The sequence below is a fragment of the Dreissena polymorpha genome, chromosome 9 (genome assembly GCF_020536995.1).
Source record: "Dreissena polymorpha isolate Duluth1 chromosome 9, UMN_Dpol_1.0, whole genome shotgun sequence".
Taxonomy (NCBI): Eukaryota; Metazoa; Mollusca; class Bivalvia; order Myida; family Dreissenidae; genus Dreissena; species Dreissena polymorpha.
Window position 1 is genome coordinate 9,208,271 of NC_068363.1, and position 17,686 is coordinate 9,225,956.

General features: G+C 35.0%; 1 protein-coding gene and 1 long non-coding RNA gene across 5 annotated transcripts in view; one reads left to right on the forward strand and one right to left on the reverse strand.

The window, feature by feature from the left end:
* The window catches only part of LOC127846554 (putative ATP-dependent RNA helicase TDRD12), a 165,669-nt gene that overhangs the window by 22,136 nt on the left and 125,847 nt on the right, over positions 1 to 17,686 (reverse strand). For all 4 annotated transcript variants that reach the window (XM_052377915.1, XM_052377914.1, XM_052377913.1 and 1 more), the window contains 3 exons: positions 14,687 to 14,747; positions 5,851 to 5,918; positions 492 to 564 (listed from right to left, as the gene is read on the reverse strand). In XM_052377915.1, the coding sequence (XP_052233875.1) occupies positions 492 to 564; positions 5,851 to 5,918; positions 14,687 to 14,747 (202 nt within the window). The remainder of the gene's footprint in view (positions 1 to 491; positions 565 to 5,850; positions 5,919 to 14,686; positions 14,748 to 17,686) is intronic.
* Positions 14,852 to 16,071, forward strand: LOC127846608 (uncharacterized). Its single transcript, XR_008033565.1, has 2 exons — positions 14,852 to 14,981; positions 15,715 to 16,071. It is a non-coding gene; the product is annotated as an uncharacterized LOC127846608 (long non-coding RNA).

Below are 17,686 nucleotides of genomic sequence, written 5' to 3' on the forward strand. Positions count from 1 at the left end.
TTTCATGAAGATTTGACAATGAATGTGGCCTCAAGAGTGTTAAAAGGTAAATGTTGACAATACAAGACAGACATAAAGTGATCACAAAAATGCACCATGAGCATGTTGTGCTCAGGTGAGCTAAAAACTAAAACATTCAGTTGGAACTTAAAGTTATTGTAAAATCTTTGATAGCACCAGTTCCATGTTAATGCTATGACACAACAGTTTAGTAATTGGTATCAGAAGTGAACATTAGAGGTAATAAATATAACCTAGAGCTTTGGTGCCAATGTTACTTATCCTCACACACCGCTTTGTCATCTAGGTTCTAGGGCATTAAGGAGGACAAATTGACCAACCAAAATAATAACTAAAATACAACCATTTCTTTTCAGAGGTAAAATTCCATGATTACATGGTATACTTATAGACACTGATAGGATTAAGACCATGCTATATGCATCAATAAAGCTGTAAAGCCACACTGCATGGTGGGAAGACAGACTCACATGTTCACATGAGGTGGAGTCGAGAAGCTCATACAGGACATCCATGTGCATGTCCACATAGCAGCTCCGCAGTCTGCAGGGAAATACAGCATATGAGTAGCTTTCATGGAGATGTTTGGTTTAAACCCTTTCCCACTCAGAAGCAAGGGTGGAAATGCCTATGTGCAAACAGCATAAAACCAGAACAGCCTGCTAGAAAATAGCAGTCTGCTCAGGTTTTATGCTGTTTGCTGCTCATCAGGATCTAAAGGTTGGAAATGAAACTTTTAAAATTTGAATCTAATATGTCTTTGATTCAATTTTACTTTCTAAGGGACTTCAAATAAGTTTAAATGTGTATCTAAGTGGTTAAGTGTTAAGGAGGGATCTTCTCAGAAAAAAATCAGTTTATATAGTGAGTGTTTGTCCCATATTAGCCTGTGTAGACTGCACAGGCTAATAAGGGACAACTCTTTAGGCACATGCTAAGCCCAATTTTCCCAGAAAGAGGCTCATATCCTCTTACCTTGTATTGAAACTTGTTTTTCATTGGCTAAAACTTTGTCACATGTAAACAGTGTATTTAGGTCAGTAGCTTTTCATTTAAGGTCAGTAATGTCAGTAAAAAACAGTAATGCTAACTAATCTCCTGTCATTATATGTGTCTTGTTCTGAGAAAACTGGGCTTAATGCTTGTGCGTAAAGTGCCGTCCCAGATTAGCCTGAGCAGTCCGCACAGGCTAATCAGGGACGACACTTTCCGCCTAAACTTGATTTTCGGTAAGGAGGGACTTCCTTGAAACTTAAAATACCATTAAAGCGGAAGGTGTCGTCCCTGATTAGCCTGTGCAGACAGCACAGGCTAATCTGGGACGACACTTTACGCACATGTATTATGCCCAGTTCTATCAGAACAAGACACATATTGATGCTGAAGAAAAAAGGGAAGCTTGGTAAGATACATTTGCATGGCTTGAAGGATGGTCATATTACTCCGAATCAACTATAAAGTAATCATTTCTAGTAAAATCAAAACAGATTCAACAAAACAAACAATTTGATACCAAGATGTAATATATTTTAAACACAAAATGCAACACAAAGAACAAATATTAAGTGCGCGTGTTCATGACAACATTATTAACACGTCAAACGACAAAAGACATATTCTTTCCCGCTAAAGCTGCAGTTTTTTAGTATTTTTTTCATTATTTTTTAAAATCGGTAACGTAGAGGTATAATAAACAGAAGAACAGGTTTTGTAATATATCATACTCGGCACAATTAAAATAATAAAACAATGTTTCTTAAAATAACTTTAGGATTTTCCGTGTAGTTCTATTTTCCTATTGTATTTTTAAAGTAATAATTGACAACTAAGAAAATTGATGGCATAAATAGAATACTACCGTAGGTCGGTCCCAATAAAGCAGTTTATTTTGCTTGTCCCAATAATCTGAACCACTCGCCAAGGCTTGTGGTTCAATTTTTCTAAGCCTCACAAAATAAACTTCGCTTTATTCGGCACCGACCTAGTATTCTCTATTTACCTTGCCAATACATGAAGGTATGTGTAGGTTGAGGCCATCCTACTCCATACCTTACAAACATTATGTGTTAGTAGCAATTGAATACAGTTGTGTTTGTATATAGCTAAATGGTTTGCAAGTTTATAAACAGGCTGCAAGTTTATAAGCAGTGTACAATGTATGCATGTGTACATAGTAAATGAAAATCTTTGTAAAAACACATAAAATACAAGTAGCAACTATACTTTCTATATAAGACAGGGATCTTTATACATGTACATAATATGTAGATTTGTACTACACATATTATTGTTTTCTTGTGTAAATGGTAAATAAAGTGTAGATTTGAAAAAAAAAGTGAAATCAACACCAGTGTTTAGTGTAAATATTCATTTCAGTGCACATCAATGTAAAGCAAGTACATTTATAGTATTATTGTATTAATAATTTTACAACTGACCAATTTGGAAATTCCGAGTCTTGGCAAATGGTGTGCTTTTGGATTTCCCATGCTAGTTGAAAACTCCTTGCCCTGGTACTGTTGGGATTTTATAATGTTTTTTACAAATCAAAACATACCCTTGTATTTCAAAAAATTAAATACTGATGGGGGTCATTTTTTTCAGAACAAATTCCAAGCACATCTTGACAAGAAATGTAGAAATGTTGGGCAAATTGATGTTGTTTAGAATCATTGAATGTTTTATATAGTTGATAATAGATGTGTTCACATTCCCAGAAAAGATGTGTTAAGGCTTCCTCATGTTGTTTTACAAAAAAGAACATAGATTGTCGTTGACAATTCTCATTTTATATAACAGATTGTGTACCAAAGATTCTGTGTACAATTTTAGTTTGAAGCATGATTGTATAATATATATATATATCTCTGAAGTTTTTAAAACAAAGTTATGTGTAAACTTCCAATCAATATTATTAAATATTTCATTCCATTTATTTTGACTTGTAGGTTTTTCTTTATTAACCCTTTCAGTGCGGGAACCAAATTTTAAAGGCCTTTGCAAACAGTTTGGATCCAGATGAGACGCCACAGAACGTGGCGTCTCATCTGGATCCAAACTGTTTGCTATTCTGATAGTATTCTTTGAAAAAAAGAGAAGAAAATGCTTATTTTACAAATTCAGCAGACGACATTTTAGCAGACGACAAATTTTCAAGCATGCAAAGGGTTAAATATGTATGTACTTTACATGATTTATTTTGGTTTTGCTTGTAAAAAGCCTTACTGCAGGGTTAGAATTACAGCATTTTTTTCAAGACATTAACTAAAAGAAAGTATAAAAGTGCAACACCACACCACAAAAATTGCAATTTAGATAACAAATTATATTATAGGTCTAGAATGCTTAATTATTTTAGCTAAGAGTTAAGCCACGGTTAACTTGGCATATTTAAAGGATTCAAGAGCCACTAGATAGATAGATTTCTTTCAACATAAAATGCATAGATTTACAGAATTATATATACCCACAACAAATAACACAACAAATAATAATAAAAGATGTGTTTGTCAGAAGCACAATGCCCCCTTCTGCGCCACGTTGAAGCCATATATTTGACCTTTGACCTTGAAGGATGACATTTACCTTTCACCACTCAAAATGTGCAGCTCCATGAGATACACATGCATGTCAAATATCAAGTTGCTATCTTCAATATTGCAAAAGTAAGGACCAATGCCTGATAGGCCCAAAGTCACTTACCTAAGATAACAAGATATTATGGGGCAAATCTTCTGACCAAGTTTCATGAAGATTGGAAAATAAATGTGGCCTCTATACTGTTATAACAAGGTTTTACTATTGTCATATAAGGAAAAATGCCCCGCCCCCTGGCAGCCATATTTTTCAACCAATCAACATCATTTTTGAACTCGTCCAAGAAATTAATAGGATGAATCTTTTGACCAAGTTTCATGAAGATTGGACAGTACATGTGGCTTCTAGAGTGTTGACAACATTTTACTATAGCCATATAAGGTAAAATGCCCCGCCCCTTGGCAGGTATGTTTTTCAAGCAAACGTAACTATTTTCTAACTCATCCAAGACATCATTGAGACCAATCTTCTGACCAAATTTCATGAAGATTGGACAATAAATGTTGCCTCTTGAGTGTTAACAAGGTTTTACTAAAGCCATATAAGGAAAAATGCCATGCCCCTGGTGGCCATGTTTTTAAAGCAACCAAAACTATTTTCAATCTCATCCAAGATATCATTGGGACAAATCTTCTGACCAAGTTTCATGAAGATCGGAAAATAAATGTGACCTCTAGAGTGTTAACAAGGTTTTACTATAGCCATTTAAGGAAAAATGCCCCGCACCCTGGCGGCCATGTTTTTCAACCAATGGGCATCATTTTTTAAATCGTCCAAGATATTATTGGGATGAATCTTCTGACCAAGTTTCATGAAGATCAGACAATAAATGTGGCCTCTAGAGTGTTAACAAGATTTTACTATAGCCATATACATGTATGCTATTTTAGGAAAAATGCAACACCCCTTTGCAGCCATGTTTTTCAAGCAAACGTAATCATTTTTGAACTCATCCAAGATATTATTGAGACCAATTTTCTGACCAAATTTCATGAAGATTGGACAATAAATGTGGCCTCTAGAGTGTCAACAAGGCAAATGTTGACATCGCACAACGGACGAATTGACTGACAAAAGGCAATCACAAAAGCTCACCATAAGCACATTGTGCTCAGGTGAGCTAAAAAAAAAAAAGTTGGGACATTTAGCTGACCTTGACATATCATGACAAGAAACCGCCAGAGACGGGTGATGATCCCCAAAGTTTTTTTTTCCACAATATTGCACTATATATTCAGATAAAAGAAAATGTCTTGAGGGCACAGTTGTTGGGGGGACAAGAATTCTTTATATATAAAATTTCAAAGGGCCATAACTCTGTGAAAAATCATCCGACCAGAACCCGCTGATGATATGCACATCTCCTCTTGGTAGTGAAGCTTCCCATAAAGTTTCATTGAATTCCAGTCATTAGTTGCTGAGAAATAGCCCGGACAAGAATTGCACTATATGTACAGTTAATGGAAAAATTCGAAGGGCCATAACTCTGTGAAAAATCATCCGACCAGAACCCCCTGATAATATGCAAATCTCCTCTCGGTAGTGAAGCTTCCCATAAAGTTTCATTGAATTCCGGTCATTAGTTGCTGAGAAATAGCCCGGACAAGAATTGCACTATTATACTGTTAATTGAAAATTTCAAAGGGCCATAACGCTGTGAAAAATCATGCGACGAGAACCCGCTGAAAATAAAGTTTCATTGAATTCCGGTCATTAGTTGCTGAGAAATAGCCTGGACAAAAATTGTGCACGGATGGACACACGGATGAAGCGGCGACTATATGCTCCCCCCAAATTTTTTGGGGGAGCATTAAAATCAAGATATGCGATGTTGAGATAACGAGAGTAAACTGTATATAATAATATCACAGCAATTAATAATGAAAGACATGTGACATATTTAAGTTACACTAATTTTTCAATAGAATATATTCTGATAAGTTCTAGACATTATTAAGTAGTTATCACATTTTTGCTAAGAAGAGACTATGTAAACGAAAAATATCATAAAAGTGGAAAGTGCTTTTTTTCTAAGAAGAGACTCTATGTGAACGAAAGATAGCATACAAGTGGAAAGTGTTTTCCCTGATTAGCCTGTGCTGACTGCACAGGCTAATCTGGGAGGACACTTTACACACATGCATTTTCACATAGCACAGCCCTTTTGTTAATTTGATGTCAAACATGCAAATACATAATGCACAAAGGTGAACAAGAACGTAATACAAATACCTTGAGGAGATGCTGCAAGCCTTTGCTATAAAATCTGCAGCCTGATGTTGGAACACCTGCTCTGAGTTCTTTAATATAAGTATTTGTGTCATCTAGTAGCGAATTTACATCATTTAGACAGTGCATCACAATCTCTTTATGATAACAAACACAACAGAAGTATCTCAAAGGTAATGAACTGACAAAAAATCTAAGGTTGTTCTGGCTCAAAAAGTTTATCTAGTATTAAAGTAACTAAGACATCAATTATACAAGCACTAGTGGCAGGTTCAGGTCATTCTCACATGAATACTAATAACAAGAAGGTCCGAGAACAGCATACTCGATTTCCTTATCTTGTCAACGATTCTGTCTCTTTTTCAAACCAAACTTGTTGTATAGTAGGTATGTTGTTTTTAGCAATGAAGCATCATGTAAAACAAGAGATTGCCAAGCAATATGGTCCCCTACGGATGAAACTCCACCATTGTCAGTAAAAAAAATATTTTTTTTGTTGCCATAGCAACCAGAACTTTTGACGTAGGAACAAAATGAAATGATGTGCATATTCTCCATATATCCATCTATCCATGTTTCAAGTTTCATGAAAAAATATTATGAACTTTTTAAGTTATCACAGGATCCAAAAAAGTGTAACCGGTAGGAGACAACAAGAGCCATGTTAACATGGCCATCCCCGCCCAAATGTGTTAGCTTGTATGAGAACCTTTTTTAAGAGAGTAGAATAATAAAAAAAGGGAGATAATTCAAAGACTACAGCCAATAGAGTTATGGTTCATGTTCTTTACACTTCTCCTAGTTGCCATCTGTTTATATTTCTAATTTCAAGTAAATCCCCTTCAGAAGATTTAGAGTAATGCTCCAGACTAAATTAACTTTGAAATTAAATAAAGGGAGATAATTAAAAAACTAAGGTAGATAGAGTTATGGTTCTTAGTCACTGCACTTCTCCTACTTACCATCTGTTTATATTTCAAGTTAAAAGTATATCCCTTCAGTAGATTTAGAGTTATGCTCCGGACAAAAATTTACTTTGAAATTACATAAAGGGAAATAATTCTTTCACTAAGGTAGATTGAGTTATGGTCCTTTGTCACTGCACTTCTCCTAGTTGTCATCTTTTATATTTTAAGGTTCAAGTAAATCCCTTCACAAGATTTAGAGTTATGCTCCGGACACAAATTTACTTTGAAATTAAATAAAGGGAGATAATTCTAAAACTAAGGTAGATAGAGTTATGGTTCTTAGTCACTGCATTTCTCCTACTTGCCATCTTTTTAAATTTCAAGTTTCAAGTAAATTCCATCAGTAGATTTAGAGTTATGCTCCAGACAAAAATTTAGTTTAAATTAAATAAAGGGAGATAATTAAAAAATCAAGGTAGATAGAGTTATGGTTGTTGGTCACTGCACTCCTCCTAGTTGCCATCTGTTTAAATTTAAAGTTTAAAGTTAATCCATTGAATAGATTTGGAGTTATGCTCTGGAGCAAGTTTCGGAGTGAAAGGGCTAATTACTATATCCCCTCTAAAATTTCGGCGGGGATAACAAAGGGCAATAACTCTAAGCTAAGAAAAAGCAGGGCTATGGTTCTTGTGCATGGTACTACTTCCTATTGATTTCTACATACCCATGAAGTTTCATGTTGATTTTTTTTTTTCATATCAGAGATATGGCCCTGAAAAATTCCATCATTAAAACAATAAAGCGTCTTATTTAATAAAGTGAAGGGTTATGGTTTTTAAGCAAGGCACTTCATTAATATCAATACAACCATGAAGTTTTATGTTGAAATCTTTGCTGGATTTATGATGTAATTTTTTTCGTTGAATAAATGACATCATTTCACAGTAAAACAGTAAAATATATCTATATTTTTCACTGTTGTTTTTCACTGTTCGAACCAGTGAACTATCAATTTTAATTCACTGATATTTCTCTATAAACCACTGCAAATTATAAAATAAAGGGTTATGATTCTCGTGCATGAAACTTCTTCTCATTGATATCTATAAACCTATGAAGTTTCCTATTGATAACTTATCAGGGTTGCCACCAACCTGATGAAATAAAATTCCCTGACTTTTCACTGACCAAATCTTGCTAATCACTGACTAATTTCGTGACATATTCGGCCTCCTCCTCCCCATAAAGCAGACCAAATCCACCCATTTAATGTTTATTCTATTCTTTAACATAAAATATTTAACAAATAACAAAGCAGTACTACTTGCACACTAAACTATGCATGATGCAAGGCTATATAGGAAATACCACAAAACTAAAGATAAACAAGAAACCGTTGGACCGGATGATGCTTCCCAAATTTGTTTTGTCACAATATTGCACTTTATATTCAGATAAAAGGAAACGTCTTGAGGGGCATACCTTTGTACAAAATAATACGATGGATGGGTTAGCAACTTAAAAATTTCAAAGGGCCATAACTCTCTAAATAAATCATCTAACCAGAACCCACAAATAACATTTGCATCTTCTCAACGTAGTTAAGCTTCCCATAAAGCTTCATTGAATTCCAGTCAGTAGTTTGGGGACAAGAATTGCACTATATGTACAGTTAAAGGAAAATTACAAAGGGCCAAAACTCTGTGAAAAATCATCCGACAAGAACCAGTTGATAATACGCATTTATCCTGCCTCAGTTGCAAACATTGACCTAATAAAGCAGGGTCGGATAAACTAGTTGATATCCGGCAGTACATCACGTGACCGTGATCTAACCTTAAGTATGTATTCATACGCGCCGATTAACATGTTCTAATATTTGACCTTTGAAATTTATTGGGACGCATCATGAAAATGATCGTAATATTATATATCATCATTTTTATCTTCTTAAAAATATATTGCCGAACCAGACTTCCGTATTTATCATGTTCATTTACTTGATTACGCAATTTATGACGTATCTAGTGTGACGTCATTTCTCTGACAAAACATACTATCTAGTTTCTCTCAGGATTTTAGGGACAACAATTTTGACGTGGTGGTTTTAACAGTATTTTTTAATATTTTAAAGCATCGAACGAATCATAAACGATTTTCGGAGTGTGTGTTTGTCATTCATAAGTGTTAACTTCGATAGGAATAAAATAATTCGCTACGACAGGATTACAGTTTCGTTAATCGGGTTTTGGGTCAGAATGGTTAGCATTGGATACAAACGCTATCAAAAAAGAGTGTGGTTTAAAATACATTCCGATAATAGAGATGGAAAAACAGAAAATGGATTCCGACAAAGGATGGAAGAACAGACAATGAATGTGTATATCGTTGTACATTTATTGTTATAAGCAATGGATTAAAGTTGTCATTAAGGTAAATACAATTTAGTTTTTGTTTTGCTGATGCATTTTGATTTCATTTTTTTACCAAGAAAAATATCACATTCTCGATTCGTTTTTTATTTCTTCTCTTAATAGTTTCGATAGGAAAGTATTAAAAGGAACAGTTTAATGTGGAACTATTTTTAGCGTGACACAATCGGTAGTTATTCGGTCGTCAGGAATGTAGGAGGCCCGACAAGAATAATTATATTGTTATGTAAATTAATCATTTGTCTTTGATAAAATGTGTCAACGGCATGAAGCAGGATAAATCGAATACATGGTTGGTGCCGAGATGGAGAAAGTTTATCCGGTTCGGCCCGAAAAAGAAAAATAGGGCTCGCTAAAGCTCGCCCTATTTTCTTTTTCTAAGCCTCACCGGATAAACTTTCTCCATCTCGGCACCAACCATGTATGCTCTATATCTCCTCTTGGTAGTCAAAGTTTCATTGAATTCCGGTCATTACTTGCTGAGAAATAGCCCGGACAAAAATTGTGCACGGATGGTAGGACACATTGACAGACGAAGCGGCGACTATATGCTCCCCCCAAAAATGTTGGGGGGGGGGGGGGCATAAAAAGTTATGCATGTACATCCACCACATAATATGATTATGTCTCAAAATCTATGAACAAAACATACGTCTATAGGTAGAAACATGTGATGTTAGTTATGGCAATACAGTAATAGCACAACACCTATAACACAAAAAACTGCCCAGAGCAATCTTGTCTTTAAGCTTTTTGCCGTTGACATGACTCCTAAGAGCTTGTTTTCCCATGTTTCCTAGCGTAAAGGAACCACCACCACATATAAGACAGCATGCTTTGTTTTCATTTTTAGAGTTTGTGCAAACCCATGATGAAAACTCAGGGTCTTTGAGCCAACAATCATTACAAAATGTATGTTTATTCATGCTGGTAATATGTCTATCTACATGTATGTGTACATTATATAAAATCTGAAATTAGAAGAGAAAATCAATTTGTGATCTGTGATATATGGTATGTAAATACATGAAAATCATGCAGTTAGGAGCAGAAGCAGGTCTTCTTGATAACTGAAATAAATAAGAAAAGTTAGTATAGCTCTTTCACGCTGTCATCTCTAATGATACTGCAAAGCATAAAATATAGAATTATTCAGCAAGGGTTACAAAGCCTTTCAGCCTTCAAGGATTCACAAAATTAATCAAAGATAAAACAAGAGCACCGCATAACGGGTGCCACGCTCAGCTGCGAAAGCTTGTCAGAATTATTTTTTTTAGGTCACAGTGACCTTGACCTTTGACCTAGTGACCCAACAAGAGATGAGTTTGTCAGAAACACAATGCCCCCTACTGAGCCTTTTTGAAATAAAATGTATATTTATCATTTGGCAGGTATAGAAATAATCTCCCTTTAAAGCTTATTACTTCCCTTGGATTTTGTACAATCTAAACAGGGGGAAGGGGGTCTGTACACAGTAAAAAATGACCAAGTCAGACATCACTGACAACCAAGTCCTGTGGTTTATCCAAGAGATCATAGCCAGAGTTCATCATGTATCTATGGACATAAGTCCACAGGTATGTAATGAACACTACTATTAACAACTAAGTACATGAAAGAAATTATAATTATATCATTTAAAAACAAGGGACAAAATTGTCACAAACCCTGGTTTTCAGTTGAAAAGTCTGATAAAAAAAGACAATTCAAAATGAGTATTGTTAACTCCGTAGTGTAAAATTGACCTAGATTTCAAATAGGAAAAAAAAAGAGATGTGTTCGACAGAAACACAATGCCCCCTATTGCGCCGCTTTGAAATAAATAAAAATAATATTTTTTTTTACCTTTGACCTGGAAGGATGACCATGACTTTGAACTTCCACCACTCAAAATGTGAAGCTTCTTGAGACCCCAGCTTTGAATTTAATTTTTTTTGACCTTTGACCTTGAAGGATGACATTGATCTTGAACTTCCACCACTCAAAATGTGTAGCTTCACGAAAACCCTGCTTTGAATTTTTTTTTTACCTTTGACCATGAAGGATGACCTTGACCTTGAACTTCCACCACTCAAAATGTGCAGCTTTATGAGATACACATGCAAGCCAAATATCAAATTTCTATCTTTAATAATGCAAAAGTTATGGCCAACGTTAAAGTTTTTTTTCGAACTGACAGACGGACGGACAGACTGACATACACACATACTGACATACTGACGGACAGTTCAACTGCTATATGCCACCCTACCAGGGACATAAAAAGTCTGATAAAGAGAGACAACTCAAAATCAAAATGTGCTTTGTTACTAATTGTTCATAGTTACATAGTTGTTTCAAAATCAATCTATTTTTAGTTGTGGCGACCTTAATCTTGGAGATATTGACGTAATTCTTTCGCGCAACACACTGTCCAATAATGGTGAACAAATGTGCCAAATGATTTTAAAATGTCACAATGAATGACATAGTAATGGCCCAGACAAACTCATTTATGGCCATTTTTGACCTTCAAACTCAAATCGTGACCTTGACCTTTGTGATATTGATGTGATTCTTTCGCGCGACACACTGTCTAATGATGGTTAACAAATGTGCCATATTATTTTAAAATCTCACAATGAATCACAAAGGAATGGCCCGGACAAGCTCATTTATGGCCATCTCTGACTTTAAAACTCAAATTGTGACCTTGACCTTGGAGATATCAATGTAATTCTTTCGCGCAACACACCATCTCATGATGGTGAACAAATGTGCCAAAATATTTTAAAATCTGACATTGAACGACAAAGTTACGGCCCTGACAAGCTCATTTATGGCCATTTTTGACCTTCAAACTCAAATTGTGACCTTGACCTTGGAGGTATTGACGTAATTCTTTCGCGCGACACACCGTCTAATAATGGTGAACAAATGTGCCAAATGATTTTAAAATCTGACGATGAATGAAAAAGTTATGGCCCGGAGAAGCTTGTTCTGCCCGCCAGCCCGCCTGTGGACATCGCCAATCTAAAAACCAGTTTTTTCCTTCGGAAAACCTGGTTAAAAACCTTTGACAAATCAATCATTTGAGTTATAAATAATCAAAATAATAAATCTGTACAGTAACTGTGAAAAGAACTTCAATTCTTGGTAAGGAAATATATAATATGAGATTTATAATTATATAAATTACTTCCCTTGAAAAGAATTGTCTCTAACAAATCTCTATATTTCGTAGCAAATAATTAAAAGCCACTACCGAGACTGTAGATTCACCACTAAAAATGCTCAGCTCCATGAGATAAACATGCATGCCAAATATATAAAGTGGCTATGTTCAATATTGAATAATTATCTCCCTCTAAAGCTTATTACTTCCCTTAAATCTGTATTTTATACCGTAAACCTTGAAGGATGACCTTGACGTTGACCTTTTACAACAATGTGTTTGTGAGAAACACAATGCCGCCTACTGCGCCGCTTTGATTTATTTAACAAAAATATATACGTGGGCAGGTCAGATAATTTAAAGCTTATTACTTCCCTTTACTTTGTTTTTTCGACCCTAGACCTTAAAGTATGATGTTCACCTTGAAATTTTACCACTCAAAATGTGCAGCTCCATGAGATACACATGCATGCCAAATATCAAGTTGCTATCTTCAATATTTAAAAAGTTATGGCCAATGTTAAGGTTTAAGCATGACGCCTACGGCGGACGACAAGCTGGCTATGACAATAGCTCAGATTTTCTCCGAAAACAGCCGAGCTAAAAATTGACAAATTTATATGTTTGAACATGCTTTACACATGTTAATCTTTTATGTATATAGAAATAGTCAAAACATTTCATATAACAAGAGCACCGCCTTGCGGGTGCAGACTGCTCATCTATTTTCTTTTTAAAGGTGAAGGGACTCTAAATTTCAAACACAAAGGAGGGAGGGGTGGAGTGAAGAGGGGTATATAGTGTGGGGGTGTGAACATTTATTACATTATCTTCCAAAAATGGGGTAACAAAAATGCAAAAAAAAATAAAAAATTCTGGGGGGGGGGGGGGGGGAGGAGGGGATTCTTGGGTGCGATGGTTGGATGGTATTTAAAAAATAAAATAATAAAAATAAATATTTGTGTTTTTTAACAGTTTCAAAAAAAAAAAACGTTTTGGGGGTGTGGAGTGGGGGTATAATGTGAGGGTGTGATGGTCATTTGTGAGATGATCTTAAAAAAAAAAAAAAAAAAAATTAAATAAGGGGGGGGGGGAATGGTTTGGGTGGAGTCTATTGTGGTATGTCAGGTTAGAGTAGTTTTGTCAAAGTATCAATCAAATATAATCATAAATAAAAAAGTTATGGCAATTTTAGCAAAATTTAATAATTTGACCTTAAAAGGTCAAGGTAAGATTCAACTTGCCAGGTACAGAAACCTCATGATAGCATGAAAGTATTTGAAGTTTGAAAGCAATAGCCTTGATACTTAGAAGTAAAGTGGATCAAAACACAAAACTTAACCATATATTTTAAGTTACTAAGTCAAAAAAGGGCCATAATTCCGTAAAAATGACAACCAGAGTTATGCAACTTGTCCTTTTACTGTACCCTTAGTTTGCGAGTGTTCCATGTATGAAAGCAATATCTATGATACTTTAGGGGTAAAGTGGACCAAAACACAAAGCTTAACCAAATTTTCAATTTTCTAAGTATAAAAAGGGCCCATAATTCCGTCCAAATGCCAGTCAGAGATACATAACTTTGCCTGCACAGTCCCCTTATGATAGTTAATAAGTGTTGCAAGTATGAAAGCAATAGCTTTGATACTGTAGGAATAAAGTGGACCAAAACACAAAACTTAACCAAAATTTTCAATTTTCTAAGTATAAAAAGGGCACATAATTCTGTCAAAATGCATGCCAGAGTTATCTAACTTTGCCTGCCCAGTCCCCTCATGATAGTAAGTAAGTGTACCAAGTTTGAATGCAATAGCATTGATACTTTCTGAGAAAAGTGGACCTAAACGCAAAACTTAACTGGACGCCGACGTCAAGGTGATGACAATAGCTCTTTTTTTTTTTTCCCAAAAATAGATGAGCTAAAAAATATACTGTTGAATCTTAGTAAAACAAATGATACATAAAGACTGCCATAGCCACTTAATAACTTATGTATCGACCCAAATTTTATCTTTCCCTAACTTTTCACTGACTTTTTTGAAATTTCACTTTTCACTGACAATTTTTTTAAATTCCCTGACTTTTCACTGACCATGAAAAAAAATCAAATTTTCCTGACTTTTCAAGTAAAGAGACAACCCTGCTTATATAGTTTCTGAGATATAGCCCTAAAAAGTTTAATGTCAGACTGACAGACGGACACGCCAAATTCTATATCCCTTTTGCAGGGGATAATGGGTTTACGGTGTTGTGTTAAAAATAGATATTCTTCTTTTTTTTTGGAAATCAAATGTAAAGATTTTAAGATGGAGTGCCTAAATGAAGGTATCTTAGAGCAGACCTACCATTTCCAGGCAGCTGACAGTGAGCTTGACCAAACCTTCCTCCAGAAGGACTGTGCACAAACTGAAATACAGGACACATCAGTAAATATATACCAGTGGTTTGTCAGTAGTAATAGCTTGCTGATCAAATTTATAGTTTCAAACAAGGGCTGTTTGTTAAACATGCATGCCCCCCATACAGGGGGGCACGCGTATACGGGAGCTTACCGCGTTTAAGTGAGAAAGTTGTTGCAAAACTTCAAAGATGGCGTCGTTTGTTGGATTTTCTTAAAGGAAGGGAGGATATTTTCACCCGGTAAGCCCCTTTGTATTTATAATTATTTTAAATGAATACGCCGTTTCGGCTCTCCGGTGTGTGTGCTTCCCTCGGTTTTTTGTTTCAACATCGTAGACGTCGGGATAAAAAAGTTATTGAAGGAAAACCGTCCACAAATCTGCTGTCTACTTACGGGACGTTCAAGAAATTGAATGTACAAATATCAGTTTCTCTTGTAATACTCATGTTGCAGTATTGACACACGTGAACAGTAAAATATAAATAAAATCGTGATTATTTCATTTTACCGACGCCGTTTTATCACTGATAATTAATTTATTGGCAAACATTATTGGTTTAACCCCCTTATTTGGAACTAACTTCCTTTTAAGCACATTTTGGGACCTGACTTCCAAATAACAAACAGCTCTTTCATATGTAAAAGAGCTTGACATGATATACCTACCCATCTTAAATAAAGTGTATATGTGTACTTTAATATTATAGTTTTATAGCATGTTACAGGGTGCAATATAAGTGTTTTCTTAATCACGTTACTTACTGTAGATTAATAATAATGCTGTTCGAAAAACCTGCCGACCAAATGAATCAATTCACCTATTTTCAAGAAGATGGGTTGTGTGGTGGCTGATGTACGAGATAATAGAACGTTTATCTTTCAGTAATATTATAATAAATTTCATGTATTTTATGACGTGTCGACCTTATTCTGCTATGAACTTTTTTAACCATTCTTTTACTGTCTTTTCAGATGATGCAGGTTAAAGGGCGAAAATAAGTGCATCTTTTGTTGCAGTATATGTAATGAGGAATTTTACATCAGGGGAGGATTGAGATATCATGCCCCATTCATGGACCACATGAGTCTAAATGTAGAATATGCAAGAAAGAATCCTTCAACAGAGCCGGACTAAAACAGCAAATAAAAAACACGAACATAACAAAACATGTACAGCTGATGTTTGTAGTGTTTTTGTTTTATTTATAAAGTCTACAAAGACACGTCTGACATATAATTGCTATAAGTGCTACTTACTTACACGTTTTATTCTGTATATGTCATGATGCTAGTTTCTCACTTTGTTATGAAAATAAACCATTATCTGTGTTACGTCATTTCTTCGATTTGGGTCGGATTTAATTCGTTATGCATTTGACATATTAACATTACTTACGATTAGAAGGCAATTTTAGGAACAAACAAAATAATCTTTCAAAGTGAACCAATACTTTATTCCCTCAAAACAACAGTCATAAATAATATGTATTCACATAGGTATAAAAGAGAAAAAACATACATGTATAAAAATTATATTGATCACTTCTACTGAAATCATATCGTGTATTGCATTTGCACAAATCTTTCTATCCACTACAAATTCACTTTTTGCGATTATAATATAGTGACCAACTTAGGACTGGTTTAAAAGAAGGTCGTCCAAAATGTGTCACATCAAAGTCACATACATGTATCAGTATCGTTATGGTAAAACACGTCAAATGTCATTGTATTTAATAAACAATTCATATTTAAGTATCATTAAAAAAACATCCACCGATATGCATCTTCTAAGCAGATGTCAGGTATTCCAATTTGCTTCATGTATTCGGAATCGCAACAATGGCAGTATTTGGTTACGTCAATCTTATACTAGTATCAAACCGGCTTAACCCTCTTCTGTTTTTCAATACACTTTTATTACACGTATATGTGATTGTTTGGCAAGGTACTTCGAGGTAATCTTTTTTGTTTTATTGGTGGGTTTTCATGTACCTATCGCATTCTCGAGCGGTACACACTTCGTTACATCGTCTTTTTTAATCTTGGCATCCTCAACATATATAACTGGCGTCTAGATATCTGGAAATAGTAAGCATAGTATTCCGTTGGATGCATATTCAAACATAAATATGTCCATATGTGTTAAAATAAACAGGTAAGAATAACACTGTGATTATAATACCGTCGAATGTCTTATTTTACAATTAATAGAAAAAAGAAAACTTCTGGTTTCTTCTAGTGAAAATGTTTTCCAAGACATTCGCACCAATGCGGAATTCATTCACGAAAGTTTTTTTGCATAAAACTTTGTAACATAGGAAAGAGCTGTTAATCATTTGGAAGTCAGGTCCCAAAATGTGATTAAAGGAAGTTTAGTTCCAAAAATGGGGGTTATCCCGTTATAATTCGGCATTAAATGAATTAATAGACATAACAATGCGTCGAGATAATAAAATATTCGTGATATATGTTATATTTTACTGTACACATGCACAAATACTGTTTATTATGAGAGAAAATGATATTCGAACATCCAACATCTCGAAGGTCAAGAAATTAAACAAATTTGTCGACGGTTTTGCTTCAATAACTTTTTTATTCCGACGTCTACGGTTTTGAAACAAAAAACCGAGGGGAGCACACACACCGTAGAGCCGAAAGGGCTTATTCATTTAAAAGAAATATAAATATAAACTGGCTTACCGGGTGAAAATATCCGCTACTCCTTAACGAAAAACACTTAAACGACGCCATCTTTGAAGTTTTGCAACAACTTTCTCACTTAAACGCGGTAAGCTCCCGTATACGCGTGCCCCCCTGCCATATGGGCTGTCAGTTGTAGTGGCAGCCATTGTGTGAATACATTTTTTGTTTCTGTGACCTTTGACCTAACCTGAAAATCAATTGGGGTCATCTGCGAGTCATGATCAATGTACCTATG